Consider the following 15,098-nt stretch of genomic DNA (forward strand, 5'->3'; position numbering starts at 1 on the left):
TGTGTGTGTGTGTGTGTGTGTGTGTGTGTGTGTGTGTTTGTTCTGGGGATGCTGGTGCGTGCCACCACAGAATCAAAGAGCCTGGTCATACTGCTGGGTATCAACACTGCCTAAGGATCTGTGTCAACACACACACACACACACACACACAGGAAGAAAGGCAGCATTAGAGTATTTGAACAAGGTCTTGGTGGGAGACTGATGGACTACTGTCTTTGTCCAGAGAAAAGGCAACCATAGCAACTGCCCCAGAATGCAACACTGTGTGACCAGCTGTGATAGCTAGGTCAGAGTTCATCTGCCCCCACACCACTCAGACACAGCAGAACAGGTAGTAATAAACAGGTTGATTTATTTTCACACTCAAAACCGCTGCAGGACTCCTGTGTCTCACATTCACGACACAAACACACACACAGCGTGACATGCACACATTCTCAAACGTACTCTCTAAGAACATAAACACGTACTCTCTCACAACTCTAGACACACACACACAGAGACTGCCTCTTAAACACAAAGATCCACAGTTTAACACATTCTCTCTTAAGAACCCCCCAGATAAACAGGCCCTCAGTGATCCATTATAGTCCCTCTGTGATTCATTATGGTCCCTCATAGTCATTCAGTATCAAATGCCCCCTGTGTCCCACATCCCTGCAGAGGAGCTGCTACAGTGAGATAAACATTAGGAGTGATTCGGATAAAGCAAGGATTCCCGGGCCGTCTGCACCCCCTAGTGGTCGGACATGGCGCTACACCTTGGAGAATGCCGTCAGCAGGGCTCCTGTCAAGACCAGCGAGAAGGCTACTCCCAGAACCATGAAGTTACAGCAGCCCTGGAGAGGAGGGGAGAAAGGGGAGGATGGGAGAGATGCAAACAAAAAATGAGAAGACAGTGAAGGAGATGGGAGGATGAGAGAGGGAAGGAGAGGGGGATAAGAGAAGGAAGGAGAGGGGGATAAGAGAGGGAAGGAGAGGAGGATGAGAAGACAGAAGAAGAGGATTACAGAAGGAGAGAGACGGCTTTACCTTCACTTCCTTAAAGACCAACACTCCCCACAATGCAGCAATTAGACCAGGACCCTGAAACACGCAAGTGCATCACACATCACCAGTTAACGTGGTCATGTGGGGAAGCTACAGTTGTTACCATAGGGATGTTGGGAAGCTACAGTAGTTACCGTGGTGATGATGGGGAAGCTGACCACAGCACTCAGGTAGGTGTTTGCCAGAAACCAACAGCATGTGGCCACTCCCCACATAACACCTGACACGAAGCCTGAGGACAAACACACCTTAGACCTTGGTATGTGTGTGTATGACAGTGTGTCTGTTTGTGTATGTGTGTGTATGTATATGAGTGTGTGTGTGTGTGTATGTGTGTGTGTCTCACCAGGCAGCACAGCTCCAGGGTAGACCTTAGGTTTGTTCTTCATGACAGCACAGTAGGTCAGGAAGTAGACCGTGCTGGTCAGGAAGATCCCACTGAACTGGGCAAACACATAGTCCAGGTCTGCACACACACACAGAGAGGGGGATGTTGGGTAATGTAGTGTTGCAGTTCATTGAAAGGTGGTAGAATGGTTAATGTAGCACTGTAGTTCATAGAGAGGTGATTGATGAATAATGTAGTTACCAAACTGGCTGGCACCAGCGAAGGGACTGTGTGGCTTGGCAGCCTGGTTCTTTATGTAGAGAACCGGAATGAAGGAGGACCCGTAGAGAAGACCTGCTAGAACCGCCAGAAAGGACCCCCTGGAGGGGAGTGAAGAAGAGAGGGAGAGAAGTGGGAGGGGGCAGGGGGAGGAGAGATGTTACTGAGAGGGAGGAGGGATGGGTCCCGTCCTATTGTGGTCGTAGGAGAGAGCGGTACGTACACCAGGCGTTTTTTCCGAGGGGCCAGTCTGTCCACCCACGACTCATCCGACATGGAGCCACCGTCTGAGTTCACACACTGCACACACACATACACACACACACAGTCACAGGGTGGATTCATGACAGATCTACACAGAAAGGTGTTGATGTGTGACTCACGCTGTCCACCAGGAGGGGCGCCTCCTCTGGGCTGGAAGATTGTCTGTTCACATCACTCTTCACGAAGAAGAAGGTCAGCGCACTGAGGGAAGACAACACACACACACACACACACACAGGTGAGGAATCAGACAACTGAATATACACAATGAGGCTCACACACAAGCACACAGACCAATACAATCACACACAGACAAATACAACCACACACTGGATTACCTGAGTAGACAGAGTGCAGCTCCGTAGTAGCTGAGTGTTGGTTTGGCCACCTCCTCTGGATCTATACCAAACCATCCAAACCTGTACATCCGCAGACACACATCACCCACACAGTTAGAGCATGAGAAACAGAGAGTGTGTGGTGTGTGTGAGTAGGAACGCACCTGGAGCTGGCCCAGCCAATCAGGAGGTTGAAGGAGGCCCAGATCAAGAGCCCCATGCCCAGGCCTATTGTCTTCACTATGGGGACTACAGTGATGTTACCTAGACACACACACAGTTTACATTACAGGAAATAAATTGGGTGTGAATGTTCCAAAGTATTTTCACTTTGCATTGCATATATGATGTGAGGTCCAAAAGGTAGTAGTAATGGCTACTTTTTTCTTAAGTATATATCAGAGCCCATACTAGTTTTGTTTTAGTTTTTACATGAGTATCTGTAGGCCTACTTCTACTTGAGTGAAGGGTGTGTGTACTTTTGCCATCGTGCGTTTGTGGTGTACAGTACCTGTAGCCCACACGGCTCCTCCTACCATGGCTAGGGGCCAGAAGTCAGGTGATCCCAGGATGATGTTCACCACCAAAGACACAGTCCAGATCGCAGCACACAACACCCACTGGAAAAATAGTCCTGACACACCCAGACACAATAAGTAGCCTACAGAGATCGTTCACTCCATCGCTGTAAAAACTTTTAATTAAAAATCTTACCGTCTCCGGTGTTGATTTTCTTCACCGGGACAAAGTTACTTCCGTAAAAGAGCACGGCCACTCCACATGATATGAAACCATACGCCAACTCGGTGGAATTGGAAGAATTTGTCCCAAGTTGGACGTGTAGATTCCAGCTCGTGGACTCTACCGTGCCTATAAGAACGTTACGGATGATAAACCAGCTGGAAGTTAGCTTGTAGTTTTACGGTTAGCTATAGAAAGGTTAAATCAAATACAGGGACGACCGTAGCCTACCTTGTTGTAATACAGGACTTGCATCCTGAATACATTCCGCTGTCTCGCCACATAAAGTTGCCAAAAGCAAAATGCTGCAAACCTTAATTAACATGTCGGAAAATCTGTGAGAACCGGTATATTAGCAAGCACGCAAGACAAGAATATGTTCCAGATTTATATCAGGCCAATTGTTTTGTTTGGCGGGGGTTAACTTGCAAAATTACAAAAAGCAGCCACAAAAGAACATCTTCAGTAGCCGGCAGAACCAGCAGTAGGCGTGAGCTTCCGTAAACATCAGCTGACAGCTTCACAGTGTACACGTGATCAATATAGTCGGTTCTTTCAAAACCACACATTTGATGTCAGCAGTACTTGACTAGCACAAAATTACCACGTTTCTATTCGTCGTGGAACAGATATACCATTAAAGAAAAACAGGCCAGTACACTTCATGCAACACAGTAGTGTTTGACAACATTATTAATATGATCATGAAGTTAACTTCTCATACCCACACTGCAAGACTAAGGAAGTTACTGCACTACACCAAGTTTCAACATGAACACAAACACACTCTGAGCCAGCACGTCCCAAACCTGTGTTTTATTACAAATCATACCAGAAGAGTTAACAACATTTACAGACAAGGTAATGAGGATCGGTACAGGTAGGATGGTGGTTGGAGGACATGGAGGAGACTTGTAGAGGGCAATAGGGTGGTAGGCAAGGGTTGGGAGGTCAGGTTGTGACAGATATGGGGAGGGGTAGGTAATGGGCAGATGGAGGCAAAGGTAGGACGTAGGTTGGGGCATTCAGAGGGTGGGTAGGTGTTGTTAGTAGCTCTTGGTGGTCTCGTATGTGTCAGGGAAGGGCAGAGAGATGTGTCCTGATCCCTCCACAAGGGGCAGCATCCCAGCGTTGGGGACAACGTTCCATGACAGGGTCAGCGTGATGTTCTTATTGGCTCTGCACAGAGAACAAACAGACAAGACACAGTTACCATGGAGACATAAAAGCTATGGTACCATGACGCCATTACCACGGAGACATGACGGCTAGTGTACCTGAGACGGTTACCGTAAAGAAATGAAAGACGGCTCACCTGAGGCCGTTTCCATCGTCAAAGAAGAAGTATTTAGACTTGGTTTCTCTGAGGTTGAGCCTGGTGCTTTCTCCTCTTAGGACGATCTTATCCCACAGAACCACCTGGTTGAGAGCCTGGGGAGGAGGGGTGGTAGGGATGAATGTACAGGACTTAGGTGTGGGCAGGAGGCCTAAGAAGTAGTAGGTATGTGTGTATACATCATGTTATCAAGGTGGGTGAGTGAGTGAGTGAGTGAGTGTGACTGCATGCGTGCGTGTGTTTACATTGGTCCTGGTGGCATACTCTGCAGACAGATAGAGGAAGAGTTGCTTCACGTTCCAGTCGAATATGGGCCTCAGATGTACTGGAAGTTAAGGTACACATACACATTGGGGGGTCTGGTTTACATACACACACACACACACACACACACACACACACACACACACACACACACACACACATGCACATACACACCAGGCATGCATTCCTCCCCCCCCACACACAAACACAGATATGTTCCATGATGTGACTAATAGTGGGTAAGGATATCAGCTGAGAGATCAAACGTGATGAAGCCTAGGTCACTCCTCTCTCTCGGCCCTGTAAAGTCGTCCACACTTTTACTGGAGGGGGGAAGAGGGGAGAGATGGAGATTAAGGTTAATGAAAGAGGTCCTAAGGACTAAACAGTACTCAAATAGTTTTAAACAGAACCTGCATACGAAATGGACGTTCTCCATGGTTCTGTATTAAATGTTATGTTCCACGTTTCTATGCTACGGATGTTCTGCTCTGTGGTTTTGTATAAACGTTCCATATGGCAGCTCAAAGCAACGTCAAAACAAAGCACCCTTGCTGACGTGCTTCTCAGCCATTGGTTAATACAGCTTAGAGAGAGAACCGCTGAGTTACACTGTGCTAGCTCGCTGTTTAGCGGCGGTTAAACGTATATTTTTCAATGTATTAAATTCCATTCTGTTATTTCCGCTGTGTGGCAATGTGGCGTGCGTGTTATGTGCAAATCTGTTGATTCCTGCTTTCAAGCCATTGATGCTGCTCAACATTAGCATAATTGCTAGCTAGCGCAAGCAAAGTTGTGGCTGAAGCATCTTTCACACAGTGTTAACAAGTTCCTGGGTTCAAATTCCTTCTTTGCTAAAAATGCAACGTTCTTTGACAGCGTTAGCTGTACAGTCGGGTCAGGCACATTCATCGCAATAATAACACTCACAGCATAACTCTGGATACATGGATGTCCACTGGCACGCTACGGTCTTTAAACGCAGTTGTGACGAAACAGCCGAACGTGAGCGCAGCCATTACGCTTAGGGAAAAGGCAAAGAGGGAATTCGCCCTCGACAGTACAGTATTCATATTACTACACTCCACTGAGAGTTCACATACATATATTAAGGGAAAAGTATAACGGTATGCTCATCTGTATCAAAGCAGGAAGTGTTGAACACAAGGAAGCTGTATTCTTCGCTGCATACAGCGGCAACACAATGCGACGAAGAGCACTCCGCTGCCCTCGTGTGTTATAATCTCAGCGTTGCATTGTGTTCAAGTAGTGTAGGAATCGAAACCCAAAACCTAAACTCATCGTCAGGACTGACCTCTACCTATTAACCTTTGTCATCCATTGATTTATATGGTTGTATTTATATCACGGTTTAAGGTAGTACTTGAGTGTATTCTATTGTGAAATGAATCCCACCCACACACACTATATACTATACACTATACACACATATTGAGCAGCGTGCGTCTGTGGTGAATTATGTTTTGTTGACACCGTAGTAACTTCTGATATCCCTTAAGACCCGGATATCCTATAAGAAGACCTCGGGTCTAACATAATACGCACCTGAGGTATCCCATAATAAGACCTGGATATCCCATAGCAGGGGCGATTCTAGGATCAGACCTTCATGGGTGCTCAGCCCCCAATGAGAATGTGACATTATACAATGTCTTGCAAAAGAGCTAAACCCTTCCTAATATTAATCCCTTATTTCACTGGATAACAATGAATACATGTACTATTTTGCAAAATATTGTATGAATGAAAAAACTAAGGATGTCCCTTTCTTCATGAACTACCAGGATCAAATGATAATAAACAATATATATTTGTATTATTATAATTTTTAGGGGTGCTGAAATAAAATTTAGGGGTACTTGAGCACCCCTAAAAATTGTCAAAATGTTTGTATTCCTATGGTCGCCAGTGTCCCATAGTAATACATTTATATCCCATAGTAAGACCTGGCTATGCCATAATAAGACCTGAATATCCTATAATAAGACCTGGATAACCCATAATAATACCTGGATACCCCATTAGACCTATATATCCCATAATAAGACCTGAATATCCCATAATAAGATCTGGATATCCCATAATAGGACCTGTACGTCTCATAATAAGATCCAAGATTTGATGCCTGCTCCTCAAAGATCACATAACACCGAGACAGAGCACGGAAGTGACTCCGCTAACCGTTATCCCCTGTGCTGAGCCGCGCCCAGCAATAAAACCCTGCATATAAATAACTCAATGCCGTGTTACCCGCGAGTTCCAACCCCCCACGAACTCGCATGTGATCGTGTGAACGGGTGAAGAACAACAACAAACCTACGGCCAATCAGAGAGCAGAATTGTCCAGTCTCGTGCTCCCTACTGCAGCAAGAACGGATAACGGAAACAAACATGCCCGAAGTTCCAGCAGCGGAGACCGGACCGTCCGTCAAGGCGCCGAGGAAGCGGCCTCTACAGATCGGAGAAGATTTCACCGTAAAAAAAAAGTCTCGATGGGGCATTCTCACGAGCCAAGGTCAGTAACGCAGTTAGGTTAGTTCTTCTGGCTTGTGCAGGTCCAACTGACTACAGAGTATTAAGGATGGTGTTCAGTACAGAGTAGGATGGTGTTCAGTACAGAGTAGGATGGTGTTCAGTACTGAGCAGGTTAGTGTGTTTAGTCTGTAACAGGTTATTCCTATCATGTGTTCAGAATTATAAAGATCAGTTTGGTGTTTGAACCAGAGGAGTGGCTGGATGTTGAAACAGCTGAGCAGGAACATCATGGTACTGTTTCACATAACTTTATCTACAAGAAGGATAAGGTGTCACATGGGCTTATTTATGTTATGCTAGATAAGCTGGTCTCTCTCTCTCTCTCTCTCTCTCTCTCTCTCTCTCTCTCTCTCTCTCTCTCTCTCTCTCTCTCTCTCGCTCTCTCTCTCTCGCTCGCTCTCTCTCTCGCTCTGTCTCGCTCTCTCTCGCTCTCTCTCGCTCTCTCCCGCTCTCTCTCTCCCGCTCTCTCTGTCTCTGTCTACCTCTCTCTCACTGCTTCTCCACATATATTTATTTCCATCAGTGGTCCATGCCTCTCTCTGTATGTCTCTATGTTTCTCTCCCTCTCGCTGTCTCTCAATCTCTTTCTTAATCGGCTCTGTCCACATCTCTTTCTCCTTCGCTATCTGTCTACGCCTCTGCCTACATCCCTCTCTTTATCCCTCCCTCCCTCTCTCTGGCAAAGGATTATTTTCGTAATACGGCTGGAATCAGAAGTCACATGCTGAGAACACGCCTAAAATATTCATAAACAAACTAGATAACCAGGGATACTAACTGTACTGAAGCAATAACCCTGTACTAGAGGTACTAACCATGTACTAAAGGTACTAACTCTGTACTAGACTACTCTTTACCAGAGCTGCTAACTCTTGCTGGGATAAGATAGTATTCCTCCCGCACAGCCTGTCCTCAGTGCATACAGCCTGGACATTCCTCAGAGCTCACAAGCAACACCTGGAAAACCATCTTGAGAAGGAGAGTATTGTTGCCCTTCTCAAGATGGCTGCCTGTGTGTACCAAGCAATGACACAAGTTCAGCCTTACTAAAATGACTGCCTGTACTCACCCATCACTGAAAGACAATTTTGACCTTCCTAAGATGGCTGCTGTGCTTCAGCTGGTCTGTTTACAATTTATGTGCATCTAGACCAGACTAGAGGACATGTCTTATACATACCAGTGGCTAGATGTCCCCTGGGGAGATGGAGATATGGGTAAGCACACACACACAATTTATGATTTCAGGTTCTGTTTCAGGGAGGATTAGACATGTGTGAGTATGTGTGTAGTACTGTGTGTAGTATGGTGTGTGTGTGTGTACGTGTGTGAGTATATGTGGGGAGTATTCTGATATGGTGTGTATGTGTGTGTTGTTCCGCAGCGAGAGAGCAGGGATTGAACCTATGGTGAGCGCTGCTCTTGTCCTCCCAGGCTTGGCAGATGGCAGTTCTGGTGGAGCCAAAAATAGATCAGTGATTTACTGAGGGAGTTCTCCTTCTCTCTGCATTATGCTAGACTCTCCCTATAACTACACTGCATACTACTACATGACCACAATCTCCCTATAACTGCCATGTACTACATTATAGTACTGGCTACACTACACTGCACTATACGACACTGTAATCAGAGGATGTTGGAGGTTGCTGGTGCTGACAGTTTACAGCAGAGCAGTGTGGTCTTGCTAAGTGGCAGGCTACGGTGATTGTAGTCGATAGCACCCTCGTGTAGTGACTACTGTTACTGCAGGCTGCTGTAGGACAGGCTAGAGATAGCCAGTAGAGCAGGGCACATGTTTATTTCCGAGCCAAGTATTGTGTTGAATCTGTATGTATAATGAATTTATCAAATATATTCCATCTCTTCTTCACAGACCCATTAAACTAAACCCCTCCTCCCAAGAAAAAATACAAACTTTTGTTTACCTATTCTAAGTATGTATCTCTGTGTCTGTCCTACCCCCACCCCCTACCCTGTCCTACCCCCACCCCCTACTCTCTCCTACCCCCACCCCCTACCCTGTTCTACCCCCACCCCCTACCCTGTCCTACCCCCACCCCCTACTCTCTCCTACCCCCACCCCCTACCCTACCCTGTCCTACCCCCACCCCCTACCCTGTCCTACCCCCACCCCCTACCCTCTCCTACCCCCACCCCCTACCCTACCCTGTCCTACCCCCACCCCCTACTCTCTCCTACCCCCACCCCCTACCCTACCCTGTCCTACCCCCACCCCCTACCCTGTCCTACCCTTACCCCTTACCCTGTCCTACCCCCACCCCCTACCCTGTCCTACCCCCACCCCCTACTCTCTCCTACCCCCACCCCCTACCCTACCCTGTCCTACCCCCACCCCCTACCCTGTCCTACCCCCACCCCCTACCCTCTCCTACCCCCACCCCCTACCCTACCCTGTCCTACCCCCACCCCCTACTCTCTCCTACCCCCACCCCCTACCCTACCCTGTCCTACCCCCACCCCCTACCCTGTCCTACCCCCACCCCCTACCCTCTCCTACCCCCACCCCCTACCCTACCCTGTCCTACTCCCACCCCCTACTCTCTCCTACCCCCACCCCCTACCCTACCCTGTCCTACCCCCACCCCCTACCCTGTCCTACCCCTACCCCTTACCCTGTCCTACCCCCACCCCCTACCCTGTCCTACCCCCACCCCCTACTCTCTCCTACCCCCACCCCCTACCCTACCCTGTCCTACCCCCACCCCCTACCCTGTCCTACCCCCACCCCTTACCCTGTCCTACCCCCACCCCTTACCCTGTCCTACCCCCACTCCCTACCCTACCCTGTCCTACCCCCACCCCCTACCCTGTCCTACCCCCACCCCCTACCCTCTCCTACCCCCACCCCCTACCCTACCCTGTCCTACCCCCACCCCTTACCCTGTCCTACCCCCACCCCCTACCCTGTCCTACCCCCACCCCTTACCCTGTCCTACCCCCTACCCTGTCCTACCCCCACCCCTACCCTGTCCTACCCCCACCCCTTACCCTGTCCTACCCCCACCCCCTACCCTGTCCTACCCCCACCCCCTACTCTCTCCTACCCCCACCCCCTACCCTACCCTGTCCTACCCCCACCCCCTACCCTGTCCTACCCCCACCCCTTACCCTGTCCTACCCCCACCCCTTACCCTGTCCTACCCCCACCCCCTACCCTACCCTGTCCTACCCCCACCCCCTACCCTGTCCTACCCCCACCCCCTACCCTCTCCTACCCCCACCCCCTACCCTACCCTGTCCTACCCCCACCCCTTACCCTGTCCTACCCCCACCCCCTACCCTGTCCTACCCCCACCCCTTACCCTGTCCTACCCCCTACCCTGTCCTACCCCCACCCCCTACCCTGTCCTACCCCCACCCCCTACCCTGTCCTACCCCCACCCCTTACCCTCTCCTACCCCCACTCCCTACCCTGTCCTACCCCCACCCCCTACCCTGTCCTACCCCCACCCCTTACCCTCTCCTACCCCCACTCCCTACCCTGTCCTACCCCTACCCTGTCCTACCCCCACCCCCTCCTCACAGGTTCATGGGCAGACCGCTCACCCCTGCACGAGGCAGCCTGTCAGGGACGACTTCTAGCCCTGAGGACCCTGCTGTCTCAGGTACGCTGTGTGTGTGTGTGTGTGTGTGTGTGTGTAAGACCCTCACAGCCCTGCTCTCCCAGGTCAGCATCCCACAGTACTACTATGCATGCTGGTCAGTGTCCTTCAGTGCAGTGTCCCTCTGAATCAGGTGATGGGAATGACTGTGTTCTCTCTTGGCAGGGTTACCATGCCAACATCATCACAATAGACCACGTGACTCCTCTGCATGAAGCCTGTCTGTCGGACCGGGTGGCCTGCACTAGAGCGCTGCTTCAGGCAGGAGCTAACGTAGGACACACACACACGTATACACACAAACAAACACTCACTTTAATCTGATGGGGAGTCAGATGGCTAAGCGGTGAGGGAGTCGGGCTAGTAATCAGAAAGTTGCCGGATCGATTCCCCGCCGTGCCAAATGACGTTGTGTCCTTGGGCAAGGCACTTCACCCTACTTGCTTCGGGGGGAATGTCCCTGTACTTACTGTAAGTCGCTCTGGATAAGAGCGTCAGCTAAATGACTAAATGTAATGTAAATGTAAACCCATACAAACACACCAACCCACGTACTAATATATGTGTGTGTGTGTTCAGGTGAATGCCACTACCATAGATGGTGTGACCCCTCTGTTCAACGCCTGCTCGGCTGGCAGTGCCAGCTGTACCCAGGTGCTCCTGGAGCATGGAGCCCAGGCCCAGGCATCCCCCTGCCAGCCCTCCCCCATCCACGAGGCTTCCAGCAGAGGTACTCACCCTGGGACCACTGGGACTAGTCAGGAGCACACAGCGTGGGGGAGTGTGACTAGCGTGTTGTTGGCGTGTTGCAGGGCGGAGTGCGTGTCTGGAGGCGTTGGTTCGTTGGGAGGCAGATGTGGATTACGTAATCCCTCACCTGGGCACCGCGCTCTACCAGGCCAGCCTCTCTAAACACCTGGTCTGTATCAAGCTGCTGCTGGATGCAGGTACGCTGTCTGCCTGGCCGTCTGCCTATCTGTCCGTCTGCCTAGATGCCCATCTGTCAGTCTGTCTGTCTGCCTTTTGTGTGCTTCTATAGGCCTAATCTTCTAAAATAGTCTGCTGTTTCCGATAACTGATTATTGATTGTTGTTGTTGATGAATCCGTGACGTTCGTCTCCCCAGGTGCAGACGTCCAGAGGGGTCGTTACGAGGACACGCCCCTCCATGTGGCGGCTCAGGGAGACAGTGAGGAGCTCGTTTCCCTGCTGCTGGAGTTTGGAGCCAACGCCAACGCCAGGAACACTGAGCAGAAACGACCGTTGGAGACAGCGCCCCCTAGTGGACTGGCAGAGGCAGCGCTACTACAGTTTGAAGGTAGTATATTTAGCATGACGCTACTGCAGTTTAAGTAACGATAGCTAGCTAGCTTAGCATGATGAACATTTGAAGGTAGTTTGCTTAGCATCAAGGTACTGCAGTTTAAACTAGCTATCTTAGCACAACTGTAACTGATGAGAACTCTCTTGATTCCAGCGGCCCCTAGGTCCTTGCGCCAGCTGTGTCGCCTCAGCATCAGAGAACAGCTAGGACGCCGTAGACTCAACCTCATCCCTCAACTGCCCCTCCCCAGCCTGCTGCAGCGCTACCTACAGCACCGATAGACCACACACACACACACACACACTAGCACATAGATGTATAAATACTGACACACACCCCACAATATCCACCCTCTTCACAACACACACACACTAACACATACAACAAATTCAAATGAATGGGTCGTTATGAAGCTCTGCGGAAACGGGTAATGACATTAATTTGAATCAGGTGTGTTGGAGCAGGGAAACATCTAAAACATGCAGGACAGCGGCCCTCGAGGACCGGAATTGGAGAACCCTATTGTAGAGCGTGGCGTGGCGTTACCAAATGGTGATACCTGATGGTGATACCTGATTGCGTTACCTGATGGTGATACCCGATGGCGTTACCTAATGGTGATACTTGATTGCGTTGCCTGATGGTGATACCTGATTGCGTTACCTGATGGTGATACCTGATGGTGATACCTGATGGTGATACCTGATTGCGTTACCTGATTGCGTTACCTGATTGCGTTACCTGATGGTGATACCTGATTGCGTTACCTGATGGTGATACCTGATGGTGATACCCGATGGCGTTACCTAATGGTGATACCTGATTGCGTTACCTGATGGTGATACCTGATGGTGTTACCTGATGGTGATACCTGATAGTGATACCTGATTGCGTTACCTGATGGGGAGCAGCCGTGCCGCCCGTCCACACAGCTGTGGGAAATTGTCTGAAGACTCCAACCATCCGTGAGGCGCTTGAAAGCTCTGCGGACTTTACGACACACACACATACATCAACACACACCACACACACCTTAACACACTTCTCTCCATATTTGTTTGTTATTGTAACAAAATAAGTGCATTTACTACTCCGACTGATCCTCTTCCTTAATCTCATCTCTGTCTGTTTGTCACACACACACACACACACACACACACACACACACACACACACACACACACACACACACACCCGGCAGCTCACAAACACATTGTACAAGATAGAATATTGTTCAAGTCTTATCGTCATATTCTATGAATGATGCTATGTTTAACTATTATTTATATAACCCATCATGCTGAACAGTAAAATGTGGATTGTTGACTCCCAAATGTACAGTATTTTTATTTTGCCAAAAATTAAACTAAATCTAAACTGGTTTCTTTGTGAAATCGTTTTTTCTCTCAGGGCCTCATTTACTAACATTGCGACCGCAGCTTAATCTGATCCTTTGCCTAACCGCAAATAGCGCACGGTGTATTTCTGCATTTTGGGTGCTATTTATCAAACCAGACCCTCGTTGGGCAATCAGCGCCTTACTCCGCCCTTTAGTGTTAATTTGCGTGCCATTAAAAGACGGGAGAAATCGCTATTTCACGCCTGAAATGGGCGCAATCCTGTTAGTAAACAAGGCCCTCAGTGTTGGGTTAGGACTAATAGTAAGCCAGGGAGGTTGGACAGGTCAAGGATGGTGAGGTTGATGTCGGAATAATTAGACGAGAGATCAGACAGACAGATCAAATCAGAAGTGGACAGCAACCTTTTCTTCCTCTTTAATCAGTGTTTATAATCAGCCTCCTGTCTCAATAGTCTTTACGCTTACAGTTTGTGGTGAGCTTATGGTTGCTTCATGTGAACTGTACACGTCAATGCGTATCATAAATAAATAAAAACCCCTTCCTAAATACACTGCCAAACTTAGACAATTACATTCGTCAATGAGAATGTTTACACTGATGTATGATTGGATTGATACATCTCTATATCAACATGACGAAGTATAGTAAAGTCTCTACATGTCAACATGATGTAGTATAGCAGTCTATATCAACATGATGAAGTATAGTAAAGTCTCTACATGTCAACATGATGTAGTATAGCAGTCTATATCAACATGATGAAGTCTAGTAAAGTCTCTACATGTCAACATGATGTAGTATAGCAGTCTATATTAACATGATGAAGCATATTAGAGTCTTTATATTAAAACAACATTAAGGTGTATAGTAAGATTATATCAACATTGTGCAGTACAGTTAAGTCCCTATATCAACATTATACGGTACAGTAGATTCTGTATATCAACATTATGAAGTACAGTAGTCTATCAACATTATGAAGTGGAGTCTCTATCAACTTTATGTAGAATGGTTAAAATGATTGTTGCATTGACAAGTATATGATTGATTGTTACTTTGTTAAGGCACAACACTTTTTAAACAGTAAATGATCTGTAAATAACTCACACTTAGCTGAACTTAAGCTGTCATCTGAATATCCACTGGTCTTTATAGAAAAGCTTACACATTCTAGAACACAGATCTTTATGGAGTACCCTACATTTTCTAGAGCATTGTTTTATGGATTAGCTTAAAGAAAAGAGTTTATCTGAACGTAATAAATGTTCAGAAACAATTGAATCGACGAAGTTGCTGTTGAAGAAATACATGTTCTTCTTGTGCGTCACTAGTGTACATTTACCTCCTCTCCCCTCTCCTCTCCTATCTTTTCCTCTCCTCTTCCCTCTCTTCTCCTACCCTCTTTTCTCCTCTCCTCTCTATCTGTTGTCTGCCTGCCTGTCTTTGCTCTATAGAAACACCAGCCTTAAGCCTTACTGTAGCGTGCTAATCTCGAAGGTGATAACATCTTGAAGAAGTAACGTTCAAAAAGCTGCGTTCTACAAGAGGCTCAGAAGAGGCCAGAAAGCCGACATGTTCTAGAAGATATTACATTGTAGAAGCTGTAACATTCTACAAGATTTAAGACTGGTG

At 48.1% G+C, this 15,098-nt stretch overlaps 3 protein-coding genes across 3 annotated transcripts; 1 reads left to right on the forward strand and 2 right to left on the reverse strand.

Moving 5' to 3' along the window:
- Positions 1–332: 332 nt before the first annotated feature.
- On the reverse strand, positions 333–3,510 carry tmem144a (transmembrane protein 144a). Its single transcript, XM_047045120.1, has 12 exons — positions 3,232–3,510; positions 2,974–3,129; positions 2,771–2,893; positions 2,424–2,523; positions 2,260–2,340; positions 2,041–2,122; positions 1,881–1,957; positions 1,640–1,758; positions 1,397–1,516; positions 1,185–1,282; positions 1,033–1,086; positions 333–839 (listed from the first exon to the last, which is right to left on the reverse strand). The coding sequence occupies exons 1-12, from the start codon at positions 3,323–3,325 to the stop codon at positions 756–758; spliced, it is 1,188 nt and encodes a 395-aa protein (XP_046901076.1). The 5' UTR covers positions 3,326–3,510; the 3' UTR covers positions 333–755.
- A 291-nt stretch (positions 3,511–3,801) lies between these two features.
- On the reverse strand, positions 3,802–5,831 carry spcs3 (signal peptidase complex subunit 3). Its single transcript, XM_047045125.1, has 5 exons — positions 5,531–5,831; positions 4,850–4,923; positions 4,582–4,658; positions 4,316–4,431; positions 3,802–4,179 (listed from the first exon to the last, which is right to left on the reverse strand). Exons 1-5 carry the CDS (start codon positions 5,671–5,673, stop codon positions 4,047–4,049), a joined length of 543 nt encoding a protein of 180 aa, XP_046901081.1. The 5' UTR covers positions 5,674–5,831; the 3' UTR covers positions 3,802–4,046.
- Positions 5,832–6,880: 1,049 nt separating this feature from the next.
- Positions 6,881–13,486, forward strand: asb5b (ankyrin repeat and SOCS box containing 5b). Its single transcript, XM_047045100.1, has 7 exons — positions 6,881–7,136; positions 10,706–10,785; positions 10,948–11,055; positions 11,362–11,512; positions 11,595–11,729; positions 11,908–12,099; positions 12,259–13,486. Exons 1-7 carry the CDS (start codon positions 7,013–7,015, stop codon positions 12,384–12,386), a joined length of 918 nt encoding a protein of 305 aa, XP_046901056.1. The 5' UTR covers positions 6,881–7,012; the 3' UTR covers positions 12,387–13,486.
- Positions 13,487–15,098: the final 1,612 nt, after the last annotated feature.

Source organism: Hypomesus transpacificus, chromosome 22 (assembly GCF_021917145.1).
Source record: "Hypomesus transpacificus isolate Combined female chromosome 22, fHypTra1, whole genome shotgun sequence".
In the NCBI taxonomy this organism is placed as follows: Eukaryota; Metazoa; Chordata; class Actinopteri; order Osmeriformes; family Osmeridae; genus Hypomesus; species Hypomesus transpacificus.

Coding starts and splice junctions, on each gene's coding strand:
- tmem144a (XM_047045120.1), bottom strand. CDS start 3,325: ATGTTAATTAAGGTTTGCAGCATTTTGCTTTTGGCAACTTTATGTGGC. Junction 2,894..2,973: donor GAAAATCAACACCGGAGACG/GTAAGATTTTTA, acceptor TGGGTGTGTCAG/GACTATTTTTCCAGTGGGTG. Junction 2,524..2,770: donor AGGAGCCGTGTGGGCTACAG/GTACTGTACACC, acceptor GTGTGTGTCTAG/GTAACATCACTGTAGTCCCC.
- spcs3 (XM_047045125.1), bottom strand. CDS start 5,673: ATGAATACTGTACTGTCGAGGGCGAATTCCCTCTTTGCCTTTTCCCTA. Junction 4,432..4,581: donor AGTATGCCACCAGGACCAAT/GTAAACACACGC, acceptor CCTCCTCCCCAG/GCTCTCAACCAGGTGGTTCT. Junction 4,180..4,315: donor GACGATGGAAACGGCCTCAG/GTGAGCCGTCTT, acceptor TTCTCTGTGCAG/AGCCAATAAGAACATCACGC.
- asb5b (XM_047045100.1), top strand. CDS start 7,013: ATGCCCGAAGTTCCAGCAGCGGAGACCGGACCGTCCGTCAAGGCGCCG. Junction 7,137..10,705: donor GGGCATTCTCACGAGCCAAG/GTCAGTAACGCA, acceptor CCCTCCTCACAG/GTTCATGGGCAGACCGCTCA. Junction 12,100..12,258: donor AGCGCTACTACAGTTTGAAG/GTAGTATATTTA, acceptor TCTTGATTCCAG/CGGCCCCTAGGTCCTTGCGC.